Source organism: Anastrepha ludens, chromosome 6 (genome assembly GCF_028408465.1).
Source record: "Anastrepha ludens isolate Willacy chromosome 6, idAnaLude1.1, whole genome shotgun sequence".
Classification (NCBI taxonomy): domain Eukaryota; kingdom Metazoa; phylum Arthropoda; class Insecta; order Diptera; family Tephritidae; genus Anastrepha; species Anastrepha ludens.
The window spans coordinates 113,953,580-113,966,474 of NC_071502.1; the positions used below are offsets into that span (position 1 = coordinate 113,953,580).

Genomic DNA, 12,895 nt, shown 5'->3' on the forward strand with positions numbered 1-12,895 from the left:
GGAGCGTCGCTGGGCTTGTTAATAATATTTTTATTATTAGGTTTTGTAGATATTGTGCCAACTCTATTCCACCATATTTTAGTAATTCAGTCGGTACCCCGTCATCGCCACTACTTTTATAATAAACATTACGAGGGTCAATATCGTTGATTATTGTTTCCTATCCAAGGCTGTGTAGAGTTCGTGACAATTATTTTTTAAACTTATATTAGGGTGTCAACCTAATAACCAGCCCCTTTCTTTGAAACTAGTGCTTCCATGGAGGTATCCACTTTTCCCCATTCGGTTAACAGTATTACCACTTGAAGGCGAAAAAAGAGTTTGATCTTGCGACCCACCAACATGTTACACGTTGTATTCCTTTAAATGTACCTTTAGTTTTGGAATATTTTCTTACAGTCCTGCTTACAGTCATCTAAATAAATCAAGGCGCATTCATTAGAGGTGGGGTACTAGACCAACAACAATATTTTGTACATTTGATTGTCACGGCAAAGTACTGGCAAAGTAGAAATGAAATCGCCTTGTTTCCTTCTGTGCTGACAGCCACAGATTTACCAACACCACCTTTAATTGATTCGCCTTGAAATAAATAAGTAAATATTTAAAATAAAAAAGTAGATTTACTACGTTGAAAAAATGAAATGAAATTAAAGCTGTATAAAATATTTCTAAATGTTTGTAAATAATATAAAATAAATAATCGAAGAGCAAATCTTGGACTTGTTTTGTTTTTCCTGTTTTTTTTTTTTTGTTTTTTTTTTAAATTTTTATTTTTCGCGAATTTCAATTATTCGCGCTTTTATTGTGAAAATATTTTGTTTTACAAAAATAATAATATTTTCATACATACAAATGTATACATATTCGTATATTTAAGGAAAAGTTGGTCAAAACTAAGAAATGCGCGATTATTCATACTAACTTATGAAATAAGAATTAAGTTAAGTGAATTAAAAAGTGCAGTTTTTAAATCATTAAGAAACTCTAAGGAACTTAATATTCTTTTAACTCAGTCAGAAGAATTAAAATATGATAATAAAGAAAAGTTATGGTCCATCAGTTTAACAGATGCCAAAAAATTCAATAGTTCTGAAATACTAGAGATCGGATATTTAGCTGTATTTTACTTTCATTTTAAAATTAATTATTTGCATCCGAATTTTTAATCGAATCTTATTATGTGTACATTATAATATTAGAACAACATTATTGGCCAACTTTCACATACGAGGGTGGGGTAAAAAGTTTGCGGTCTGATGCAGAAGTGACGCCACCAGCTTTAATTTTTTACTGCCATACTAAAAGACTATCTCTGACTAGCTTGCGTAACAATTTTCAGGCCAATTGCTCTTTTATCATTCGTTTGATGCGTTATTAACACGTTGACTGCCGCGCCGGGCAATGGGTGCCGGCGCATTGTTTTTGGTGTAATATTGCGTCAATTATATTTTCTGTCGTTTGATTTTAAAATTGAAAACATATAACAGGATATATATATATAATGTATGACAATTCAAATATAAATATGTGATGCACACTTGCGGCGCTGTGTGATAACCAGCAAATTTCGCTCGGCAGTCAACGTGTTAAGAATAGACACTGATTGCTTATGTGAATAATTGGAAATCCAAGAAACGTGTGTTAGGCAATACTTCAATTTTTAAGACTTCGCACTACTTCAAGTAAAAGTAGTAATGGATTTCACACTAAAATAGTCTTCTCCATCATATGCAGCTATTAAATACAAGGTGGCGCAAAACTAATCATCTAATTCTGTTTTTAAAAAAACTTTTTTACTAAATAAAATAAAGAATTTCGAATGATGGAAATCTTTACTTTCACCATTATGCGTTCCATTGTTTGTCTGTTTGTATATTGAAGCTGTCTGACGCCATTTGCAAAAATTATAAATGATCGAAAAAATCTAAAAAACAATTAAGGTGAGTGATACTGTGATATTAACTGCATATGGGATATATTTTGTAACAACATTTGTACTTGGAAAGCCCCTGTGACAGTAGGGTGTCGTACTTTCTAACACTCAATCAAAAATTGCATTGAAAATCCGATACGTCATTCTTTGCGATGGCTAAAATCAACTAATTGAAGTTCGAGTAACTCGCACAACCAGTTTTAGTACAAGGTGACGAAAATTTGCTTCATAACCTCGAAAATGGCAAATGAATCGAAAAAATTATAGACAACGAGGAAATCAGCAATACCGCATTTACGCATTTTGAGCAACTTGTTACATCACACCCTATAAAATAGTATTACTGTAATAGAACACCGTCATGAAAAGTGTATTACGCGCGATTGAAAATAAAATCTAAAAAAGTCCAAAAAAATGTTTTAAGTTATCAAACCGTAAAATTTTCAGCCCACCCTCGTATATAAGTATGCTTTTCTATTGTATAGAAAGTTGATTGAAGCAACATAAAGTAAATGATGAATTCTTGCATTGATATTGAGAACTCATAGCTGTCTGACTTTCAGTTTTAGAATTTTTTACGGCTTTCCTCTTTATTGGAATAGTTCACTGCCTCTTCAAATATACGTATTTTTTACCACTAATTAATATTTTTCCCGTCTCACATTCTTTCTAGTGAATTGCTCATCTTAATAAATCTCTATTTTACTTCACACAATAATCCTTCCTTTGCTGCCTTATAACCGCCTCCAGCTTGAGACAACGCTCACGCAGACTACCATTTTCTTTCTGCAGCAAGTCAATGGTGGCATCTTTTTTCTCAATCGCTTGCTGCACCCTTTGGAGGGAAAAAGTATAAACAAAATTCTTTTTAATGCATTTTTCTTCAATTTCTTACCTTTTATGTATCTTTTGTATCTCATTGTCACGCTCTGATTTGATAGCCGACACCTCGCTCTGCACTTCATTGCGCAAATTATCACGAAGTTGATCGCGTTCGGCCAGAAAATCGTTGCACATCTGGAGAATAAAGGCAAAAAAAGTTTGACAATCGAATGAAAAAAAATTATGAAAAATTTATAAAAAAATTTTATAGAAAAATTCATGAAAAAAATTTATGAAAACAAATTTATAAAAAAACACGTCAAAAAAATTAACAAAACAATGTTTAACAAAAATATCAAAAAAAAATTTTTATAAAATTGTATAAAATTTTTTTTTTTAATTTATTAAAAATATTTATGAAAAATTTAATAAAACAATTTATAAAAAATATTTTGGAAAAAATTCATAAAAACATATTTATGGAAAACTGCATGAAAAAATTTATAAAAAAAATACATTGTCGAAAAAGTCATGAAAGAATATATCGCACCCTAAATACAAAAGGGTCACAACTCAAAATGTACCTTCTGCTCAAATATGAGCGAGACGTTATCAATAAAAGGGTTCGCGGATGACATATGGCAAAAATAAATTTTTTGTTTTTTGGTAGGAGTGTTATAAGCTTACATGGCAAATTTCAGCGTGATATTTCACATAGTTTGTTTTCTGTGCTACTGTAAACAAGTCAAGCTCGAGTGTGGAACATTTTGAGTTGTGCCCCTTTTGTATTTAGGGTGCGATATATATGATTAAACTTTACTGGAAAAATAAACAAAATATTTGCGCTTTCAATGCCATTGGCTTCCGGAAGGTCCTACTGTGAATCATGAGAAGTGTTTGATGGGAAGAGAGTATTTATGAAAAAACTCATGAAAAAAATTTACAAAAAAGATTTATGAAAAAAATTTATAAAAAAAATGTATAAAAAAAAATTAAAAAAAAATTCATGAAAAAATGTATAAAAAATACTCGCACTTACGAAATAATTCATGGCGAAAATTTACAAAACAAAAACTTGAAAAATCTTTATGAAAAAATTTATAAAAAATTGTATAAAAAAATTGATAAAAAAAATGTATGAAAATTTTCATGAAAAAAATGTTAAAAAAATACTCGAATTAACGAAAAAGTTCATGACGAAAATTTAAAAAAAAAAAATTGGAAAAATCTTTATGAAAAAATTTATAAAAAATTGTATAAAAAAATGCATGACAAAAATTTATGCAAATATTCATGAAAAACGAAAAAATTCATGACAAAACTTTAGAAAAAAAATTTTAAAAATCTTTATGAAAAAATGTATAAAAAACTGTACAAAAAAAATTTTATTAAGAAAATTATAAAACATATATATGAAAAAATTCCTGAAAAATTTATCAAAAAACATGTTTACAAATACTTAAAAAAAACATAAAAATCTTTATGCATTTAAAAAATGTATCAAAACAAAATTATAAAAAATTCATGAAAGAAATGTATAAAACAAATTTATTAAAAAATTCATGAAAGAAATGTGTGAAAATATTCATGAAAAAAATGTATAAAAAGTACTCATATTAACGAAAAAGTTCATGAAAATTTACAAAACCAAATCTTTGAAAAAATCTTTATGAAAAATTTTTTAAACATTCTATAAAAAACTGTATTAAAAACTTCATGAAAAAATATAAAAACTTTGAAAAATCTTTATGAAAATATTTTTTCAAAAAATGTATAAAAAAACTGTATTAAAATATTTATAAAACATATTTATGAAAAAATTCATGAGAAAAATTTATCAAAAAAAATTTTTACAAATATTTAAAAAACAGATAAAAATCTTTATGCATTTAACATTTACACTCATACATTTTTGTATCAAAAAAGTTTATAAAAAAATGTATAAACAAAATTTATAAAAAAATCCAAGAAAAAATTTATAAAAAATATTAAAGGAAAATTCTGAAAAAACTTTATTTGAAAAATTAAAAAAACAAAATTATTAAAAAAATATATAAAAAATATTAATGAAAAATTCATGAAAAAATGCATCGAAAAAAAATGCATGGAACCACTTTATCAAAAACAAAAATTATAAAAAATGCATGACACAAAAGTATACAAAAAATGTATGAAAAAATGTATCGAAAAATAAAATTATGAAAAAATGCATGGGAAAACTTTATCTAAAACAAAAATTATAAAAAATGCATGAAAAAAATTTATAGAAATTTATGAGAAAAATTCAAGAAAAAATGTATAAAAAATAATTATGAAAAAATTCTGAAAAGAAAATTGTTTAAAAAATGAAAAAAAATGTATAAAAGATTATAATGAAGAAGTCATAAAAAAATGTAGCGAAAAAAAACTTATAAAAAAAATTTATGAAATTGAATGCTCCGTATAATTATCTCAATTACACGTATTCGCTTATATTGACTATCTAGTCTAGTATAGCAGTCTAGTATTGGCTGATCTAGTCACCTCCACCAAAATTTTCTGACAAATATGATATTTTCGTAGAATATTTTAGTCCTCTAATATCGGCAGGCAATGGCAAACCTCCGAGTGTATTTCTGCCACGAAAAAGCTCCTCATAAAAATATCTGCCGTTCGGAGTCGGCTTAAAACTGTAGGTCCCTCCATTTGTGGAACAACATCAAGACGCATACCACAAATAGGAGGAGGAGCTCGGCCAAACACCCAAAATGGGTGTACGTCCCAATTATATATAGGTATATATAATATAATATCTTAATAAAAAGGGACTCTTTCAACTTTTCTTACTAAAGGGGTAAAATTGACCCGTAAAAAGCGAAGTGAAGGGTTAAAAAGTTCCACAAAAATAATACTCTTAAAATTCTACTGCAAAATATTGACAATAATGTTTATATCGGAAATCGACTTATAATACTTTTCCACGCAATATAAAGGCTTCTATGATCAAAATTTTATAGCTTTGACACATTAGAATAAAACAGGAATTGTGACGTGCTGAACTATAACTTTGATCTAAAAAAAATTTGCTACTCCAGATGTACTTGCAGCATTACTTGATCACCTTTCTGTTCCAATCAAAAAATATAAATTTTTTGTGCTGTCTACCTACTAGTCTTATCTGGACAGGTTCTACAATTTCCAAGTGTATTTCATTGAAGTTTTCTGGCAACTGCAGAACAGGAACAACTTATTACCCAGCGCGTGTTCTTAGTGCTATATGCTAGTCACCTGACTTTCTGATTAAGTGAATTCCAAACTATCTTTATGCAAAACATCTGTCTCTTCTATGTATTACCAAACTCCTTGTACATAAACAGAAGTGAAGTGGTGGCAATGTCCAATATGCGCAACCACGCCGGAATGTCATTTTCCAATTAATCATCTATTGTGGCTCAGCTATAAAAGAGACGGATGCTTTGAATGAATGCGTTTTGGAATTTTATCCATTGTTTGAAAGCTGTTGATATGTATGTGCATCTGTATATCGACGCTTTACTTTTGATGGGGCCGTATGAAATGAATGAATGCGTGTATGGAGTTTGTTTGAATTTGAGGGAGTAGTTTCTGGGTTGCATACTCGTACACATCCATATGTCTGTATATTTATTTATGTACCTAAATTTATTTTTCTTTTCGCTTTTTTCAGATAAGACATGAAGACATGGAGGACTTTTTTGTCGGGACAGACTAGCAAGTACAGCACTGAGACACAATCAAGTCCATTTTACTGCACTCGGATTCCCTTTTGATTTTCTTTAAATCTACTCGACCTGCGAAAAAATCTAAGTAGATCTTGTGGTGCCAAGGAGCCAAGGTGGTCGCTTCTTAACACATCAGTGCCAAAGACCCCAAGCCTGATTCGAGCGAAGGTGGGGCAGACGCACAAGAAGTGGTTCGCCGTCTCATCCTCCTCTCCACATGCTGGGCAGAGTGCACTGTCTGAGATGCCCACCTTTTCCATGTGCATTGCTCATAGAAGGTGCTCGTCATCAGTCCAACCAGCCTCCTACAGTCCCTTCTGCTTAGTGGCAGTCGGTCGGACATGACAGTTAACATCAGTTTTGTCCATCTGCAGCCTCTCTCAGCCTGCTAAGCTCGCTTGTGGGTTAGAGTAACCCATTTGCTCACCGTGGCTTTGATGGCTGCAGAAGGGAGTGGAAGAACAGGCTGGGCCCGAGCTTTGGAAAGCTACAACTTAACTCAAGAGATGAAGAGACATACAGTTATCATCTCTATAAGTGGAAATCGCACTGATTTAGAAATCTTAATCTTAAGGTTTTCTTAAGTGCTCAGTTCATTCGCTGCTAAGCTTCGCCGTAAATTGGAAGCGTCAGGCGCAAAAACACGAGGAACCTTCTGACACTGTCCGATCTGCAGGATTTATTCAACAAGTGCGAGCGTTCATTGCCAAGGACCCTTCAAAATCAAAGAGGGCCCTTGCAATGAAACGTAATGTTTCTGAGGATCTTATCCGTCCAGTTGTCCATAAAGATATCCATTGTAAATTCCACGTTATGTGTAGAAGACAGTTTATGTCGAGCACACCGAGTTATCTAGTCGAAACTCCTTCTTGGCTATGTTCCAATTCTATAAAGGTTCCTGTTGTCATGCTCACGAAGTTTCCAACCACTGTTACAGTTTTGAGTGTTGTGAGCTGCAAAGGACATTTCATACCACCACACTTCCCTACTCAAGGTTTTCGAGTGAATTCTGCTGCATATATCGAGGTTCTAGAGACAGTAGTGAAAGCCGGGATGATTAGTTAACGCTGTGATAGCCAATACATCTTTCAGCAAGACTCTGCTCCTTCACTGAAAGCGGATGGCTAAAAACACAAAGCGGATGGCTAAAAACTTCCATGAACTTATGGCCGTCTTACTCCTCAGACCTTAATTCAGTTGAAACCAGGAAACACCCTCATAACACCATTTCTTCTCTGAAGGCCTGAATTAATGCCGTTATGGACAATATAAATAAGAAACCGGAACGTGGAGAAATTCGTGAAATTTCCTTCCCACGTGCATTATTCTATTTTTTACCTAAATCTCTTCTTCAGTTTCTCCCCCACAACTCACCTTTTTGCTGTGCTCCAACTCCATTTTCAACTGCTTTATCTCCGCTTCTGAGTTCCGCACTTGTGCATCCGCTTCCGCTAAAGAGCTCCGTGTCTCTGTGAACTTCTCACGCAGCAAATGCTCAGCATTTTCAACCAGCTCCAAGTCCTTTTCGTACTTCTCCTTCAAACGACTGTAAAAAAAGATATTAGCTACCAAGCTTAACACCTTACGATTCGCACTCACTTCAATTTCGTCTCATGTTCGTCGGCATTCTTTAGTGCCTCCGCATCCATACGACTGACGATGGCATCTATTTGTCGATCGCGCTCGGCGCGGTAATGTTGCCTGATTGCATTCTCTTTTTCCGCTTGCGCCATTTTGCACTCATTCGCATAGTCCCGTTTCCACAGCTCAAAGTCAGCTTCGTATTGCTTTTCGATTGTATTGATGCGATTCTGAAAGAAACAATGATGTCTTAGCAAAAATTATTGCTATCCCCCAATAGACACGGCTGCCAACCTGATACTTTTCGTCCTGCTTGAACATTTTCTCCTGCAATTCGGCAACCGTTTGCTCCAGCTCCATTTCCTTCTCGCGCTGCAGCTCTTGCCGACGTACCTGAAAATCAGCTTCCTTTGCCTTTAACTCATTTTGAAGGCGTGCGCGCTCGACGTTGAATTCTTCTACGAGTGTTTGACGCTGCTCATCGAAACATTTGCGCTCCTCCTCCAATTGGCGCTCGAATCTGATAAAAGTCGAGGTACTTAACGACTCTAAACCATTTATGTGGGCTGCAAAGATTTTACCTCTCGCGTATAGCTAAACGTTCCTTTTCTATAATCGCCTCACGATCTTGTGCGCACGACTCACGTATGGAGCTTTCAATCTGCTCATGTTTGACTCGTGCCTCCTCGAGCGAATCCAACAGCTGTAGTTGATGCGCCTGCTTTAGTTCGGTTATTACACGTTGATGATTGCATGTCATTTTATTGATTTCCATTTCAAGACCTTTGACTGTCAGTTCCTGCGTGAGAAGTGTTTAAGGATTCACAAAAAAATACTTTGCTGAATTAATTATTAAAAATACTTTAATTTTCTTGGTGTTTTCGCGCACCCAGCGCTCACGTCTGATCTTCTCGCCTGCCAACGTAATTTCTTTAACTCGCTCCACCTCCGCTTCCAACTTGTGTTCCCATGCCTGATTTTGACTTTCCAAGCGACGTGTGAGCGCAGCAACTTTCTCACAAAGCGAGCCTTTATCTTTCAGCAGCTGTGAAGGATGGCGGAAGACAGTCATTCCAAAAAAAATCAATCAACTCACCACGAACTCACTTGCTCTATGAAGCCTTGATGCCTCTTCACAATCGCCTCGTAATGCTTCTTCTGTTCACGCATACGATTCGCCGCATTCGCCTTCTCGGTACGTATGCTCTTCTGCTTCTCAGTGCGCACTTTCATCACGTGCTCTTTGGAGAGGTAAACGGCGTTGGCCAGCTCGTTGGCACGCAAGCTGAGCGCAATTACACGACGTGCGAGCTGATGATTGGGCAGCATAAGTAAATCGGCTAGCCTGATGAGAGTGATAGCGAGAAAAGCAATGAGGAAATATAGTAATAAACTAGTAATAGAAACTTTTAGCTGAATCGCGGAAGTATTTACTTAGGCACATCCTCGGCTATATCGGGTTCTACAACGAATTCGATCTCAGAGCGATTAGATTCCGGTATAGAGCGACGCGTCTCGAGCAGAGTGCGATCACAACTGTCTTCCACATTATCTAAGTAAGTCAGAATGTCTCTAAATAATAAGACGAGGCATATTAGTATAAAGAGTTGCTTCGCATAAAAACTCGAGCCACCATCAGAGAATTTGAACTCTGAAATTTGAAGTCGTGAAAAACGCAAACTTACTTATATTTATCCGGTGACTTGGACGAATCGGCAGTCAGCTCGCTACGCGTCGAGGGTAAAGCTAGAGTATCCGGCTGCGCATTTAGTTTGAGCTCCAATTCATTTGCAGCTCTTTCCGCGTAATTATCTAAAATTAACACATAGACTACCTCCGTTGTACAAAATTGCTCTACACAAGCTCACCTTTCTTTTTGTCCTCATCTATCTCTTTAATCACCGATACGATTTCGTCGTATGTGGATTCCCCATCTGATTTCGTAGATACTTGTGACGTACTGTCTGCCTGTTCTTCACCGTCATGCTCCCCCAATACGTCTGCATCTTGGCCGACGACTTCTAACCCATCAGTTGTTAGCTTCTCGAAATCCGCATCCAGCGACTTGTGTTTTTCTAACGGTTTACGCTCGTGCATACTCTCGCCATGCATAGACATCCAGCTATCCACCTTGTCGAGATTGAACGCTGTCAGATTGGAGTCCTCACGCAAACTTCCGAAACTCGTAGCTTTTTTTAACTTGGCGTTGCCATTCAATTTGCTCTTCGCTGGCTGATTGTTTGTGGTTGGAGTTGCTGGTTTCTTACCGTTTACTGGCAATTGTTTCTCACCCGAGTTCGGACGATTGTTCTCCTTTTTCTTGGTCATGAGTGGTGTTGTCGCCGCTACTTTTAGGTAGTTATTGATAACCGTTTCACTTGTGCCAGCATAGGAAGTCTGTATCTTTAAATTGTTCTCCAAGTTGTTATCCATTTTGTTGAGCTCGTTGGAAGTACTGCTTACTAAATTCTTCTTTGTGGTACTTTTGAAATTCGTTAACGGTTTTGTTTCGGATAAATTATTCGGTTTATCGGAATAAACATTCGATTTAGTTGGCGAAACGTACTTATCCAAGTAAGTGGGCAACTCTAGTGTATTATTCGAGTTATCGAAGTTGCCAAACTTAGCTTTGTCTTCTTCAAGTATTTGCTTAACGACTGAGTTCTCCAACTGATCACCGACCACACTTTTATAATCACGTATCACTTTAAGTTCCTCCATGGGCGCACTTCGCTTCTGAGCACCATCACTTGAAGTGAAATCCAGTTTATCTTCCACATCCGTTAGACTCGATCTCCTCAATATTCCCTCAGCACTAAATTTGCAAGTGGGCGTGTCACAAGCGCACTTAGTCTCCGCGCCACCGTCTAGTGTACTGCTCGCTGTCGACGAACTGCGTGTGCTGCACGAGCAATTCTCCGATGGACACTTTGGATATTCATAAGTTTCAGCCAATATGCCCTCACCATTGGCGGGCGCGCCAAAATGCACTGACTTTTTTGCGCCTGCCGAGGTTGGCAGCTCACTAGAGGCGATTGTTGGCGCTGCAAACTCTGGTTTGTTGCTGAAACTGGCTGAAGTTGGCAGTGTCACGGGCCCTGGTGCAGAAATAGCCGTGGTAAGTTCGCAAGGCTTTTGTTTGTCATTTTCACAGTCGCTCAGACTGAGATCCGGCTCATACGATGTGCTGGTGTTGGGTTTGCAAAAGGACACGCGTCCTGGAAGATCAGGTTTGGTCTGCTTTTGCTGCATTTGCGTATGTATGGATGCAGTGTTTGGCTGCCAATAGTCTGTGGCGCGCAATGATGTAGTCGAAGCAGTGGAACCAGCTGATTTTGCGCATGAAAAACTGGAGGCGGAAGTGGCGCTGGACAGGCGTGAAGTTGAGGCACTGTTTGGAAGGAAATCGAGTTAATCGAGGAACAAAATAAGTGAAACTAGGGCGAAACAGTTTTAGTTTATGCGAGGTTAACTTAGACTTTATCTACTCGCTCCAAAATCAGCGATCGTTTAACTAAAACTGCGCATCACGCCTTGTGGACGTTATAACTGTGTTAGTTCTAAGACTTTAGGCTTAATGTTCCACAGCATCACCAAAGCTTCAGAGCTCATTCTGCAAAAACTCACCTCATACTAAATCTACTATTCTCCCCACCCGCTTGCTGTTGTTTTCTCAATGCCTCACTCTCCACGCTGCTGCCACCCGCAGACTCGGTGCGCGTTCGCTTGCTGCAGTCGTAATACGATGACGAGGTCTTTCTGGCGCTGTTCTGCTCGGATTGTGTTTCCGGTGAGGAGACACTTCCACGACACAACCAAGAACGCTTAATCGGCTCGTCAATCAATAGTTTCAGCAAACTTGAAGAAGAGATCGAATGGTAGCGCTTCTAAAATGAACACAAAGCAGGTGTTTTTTTCGTTTTTTTTGTTTTGTAAAGATGACGTAATCGAGCAGCCAACTTACATTCTTGTCAAACTTATGGGCCAAGTACTCGCCACCGCGGCCACAATACTGACCAAAATTGCTGGTTGAATTGCGCCCAACACCACCAACACCGCCAGCTCTAGCGCTAGCACCAGCACCAAACTGGCTAGGCTCAGCCGATTGTGGACGATTTAGAAACGGTGAGGAGCGACTGCGTTTCGCGAAGAATTGGGCCGAACGCGGACGTGCACGTGCGGTACTGCCGTTGTGGTTGTTATTGTTGGCACTTGGATGGTACAAATTTGTTTGTGAGTTATATTTGGGTCGCGGTTTCTGTCGCTCAACTAAATTTATCTACGAGCGTAAAAGAAATCAAATTTAACTTGGCAATTTTTTCCATTGAAAAATATTAATACTTACCTGCGACCCTCGCAGGCATAAATCCATACTACACAGACCAAGTGCATGCAAAACTAGTTCGTTTTTTTTCTATTTACTCTTTTATTGAAATTAATGCACTTTTTTAAACACTTTTTAAACGTACAATTTTTGATAGTAGAATGAAAATTTTCATAAAATTTTTTTTCTTAAATGTCAGCCTTTGACTGGCGCTGACAAACAACATCTCCTACGTCTGACTACTAAAACGCGTCTGAGCGTGCCACCAGCAGGTGTGCTACGCTTTGTTTTGGCCATATCACTAGTTGGTTAGTAACTCGCCTGAGTCTCCCTTGTTGACTAGCCCTATCAACCCCTGCCCAAACAAGCCGGCATATTTTCCTTTGTTAGTGCTTGATTTTGTTTTTGTTTTGCATATGTAAATGGGTATGTATGTTTGTAGGTTTCGACTCTGCGCACGTGTTGGACTCAGTTGGTCAGCGCGAATATGGT

General features: G+C 36.6%; 1 protein-coding gene across 1 annotated transcript; it reads right to left on the minus strand.

The window, feature by feature from the left end:
- Positions 1 to 963: 963 nt before the first annotated feature.
- Positions 964 to 12,451, minus strand: LOC128867250 (centrosomal protein of 131 kDa). Its single transcript, XM_054108354.1, has 14 exons — positions 12,425 to 12,451; positions 12,044 to 12,358; positions 11,707 to 11,966; positions 9,948 to 11,470; positions 9,765 to 9,891; positions 9,514 to 9,651; positions 9,187 to 9,424; positions 8,942 to 9,124; positions 8,661 to 8,878; positions 8,374 to 8,599; positions 8,098 to 8,309; positions 7,873 to 8,044; positions 2,832 to 2,953; positions 964 to 2,771 (listed from the first exon to the last, which is right to left on the minus strand). The coding sequence occupies exons 1-14, from the start codon at positions 12,449 to 12,451 to the stop codon at positions 2,639 to 2,641; spliced, it is 3,894 nt and encodes a 1,297-aa protein (XP_053964329.1). The 3' UTR covers positions 964 to 2,638.
- Positions 12,452 to 12,895: the final 444 nt, after the last annotated feature.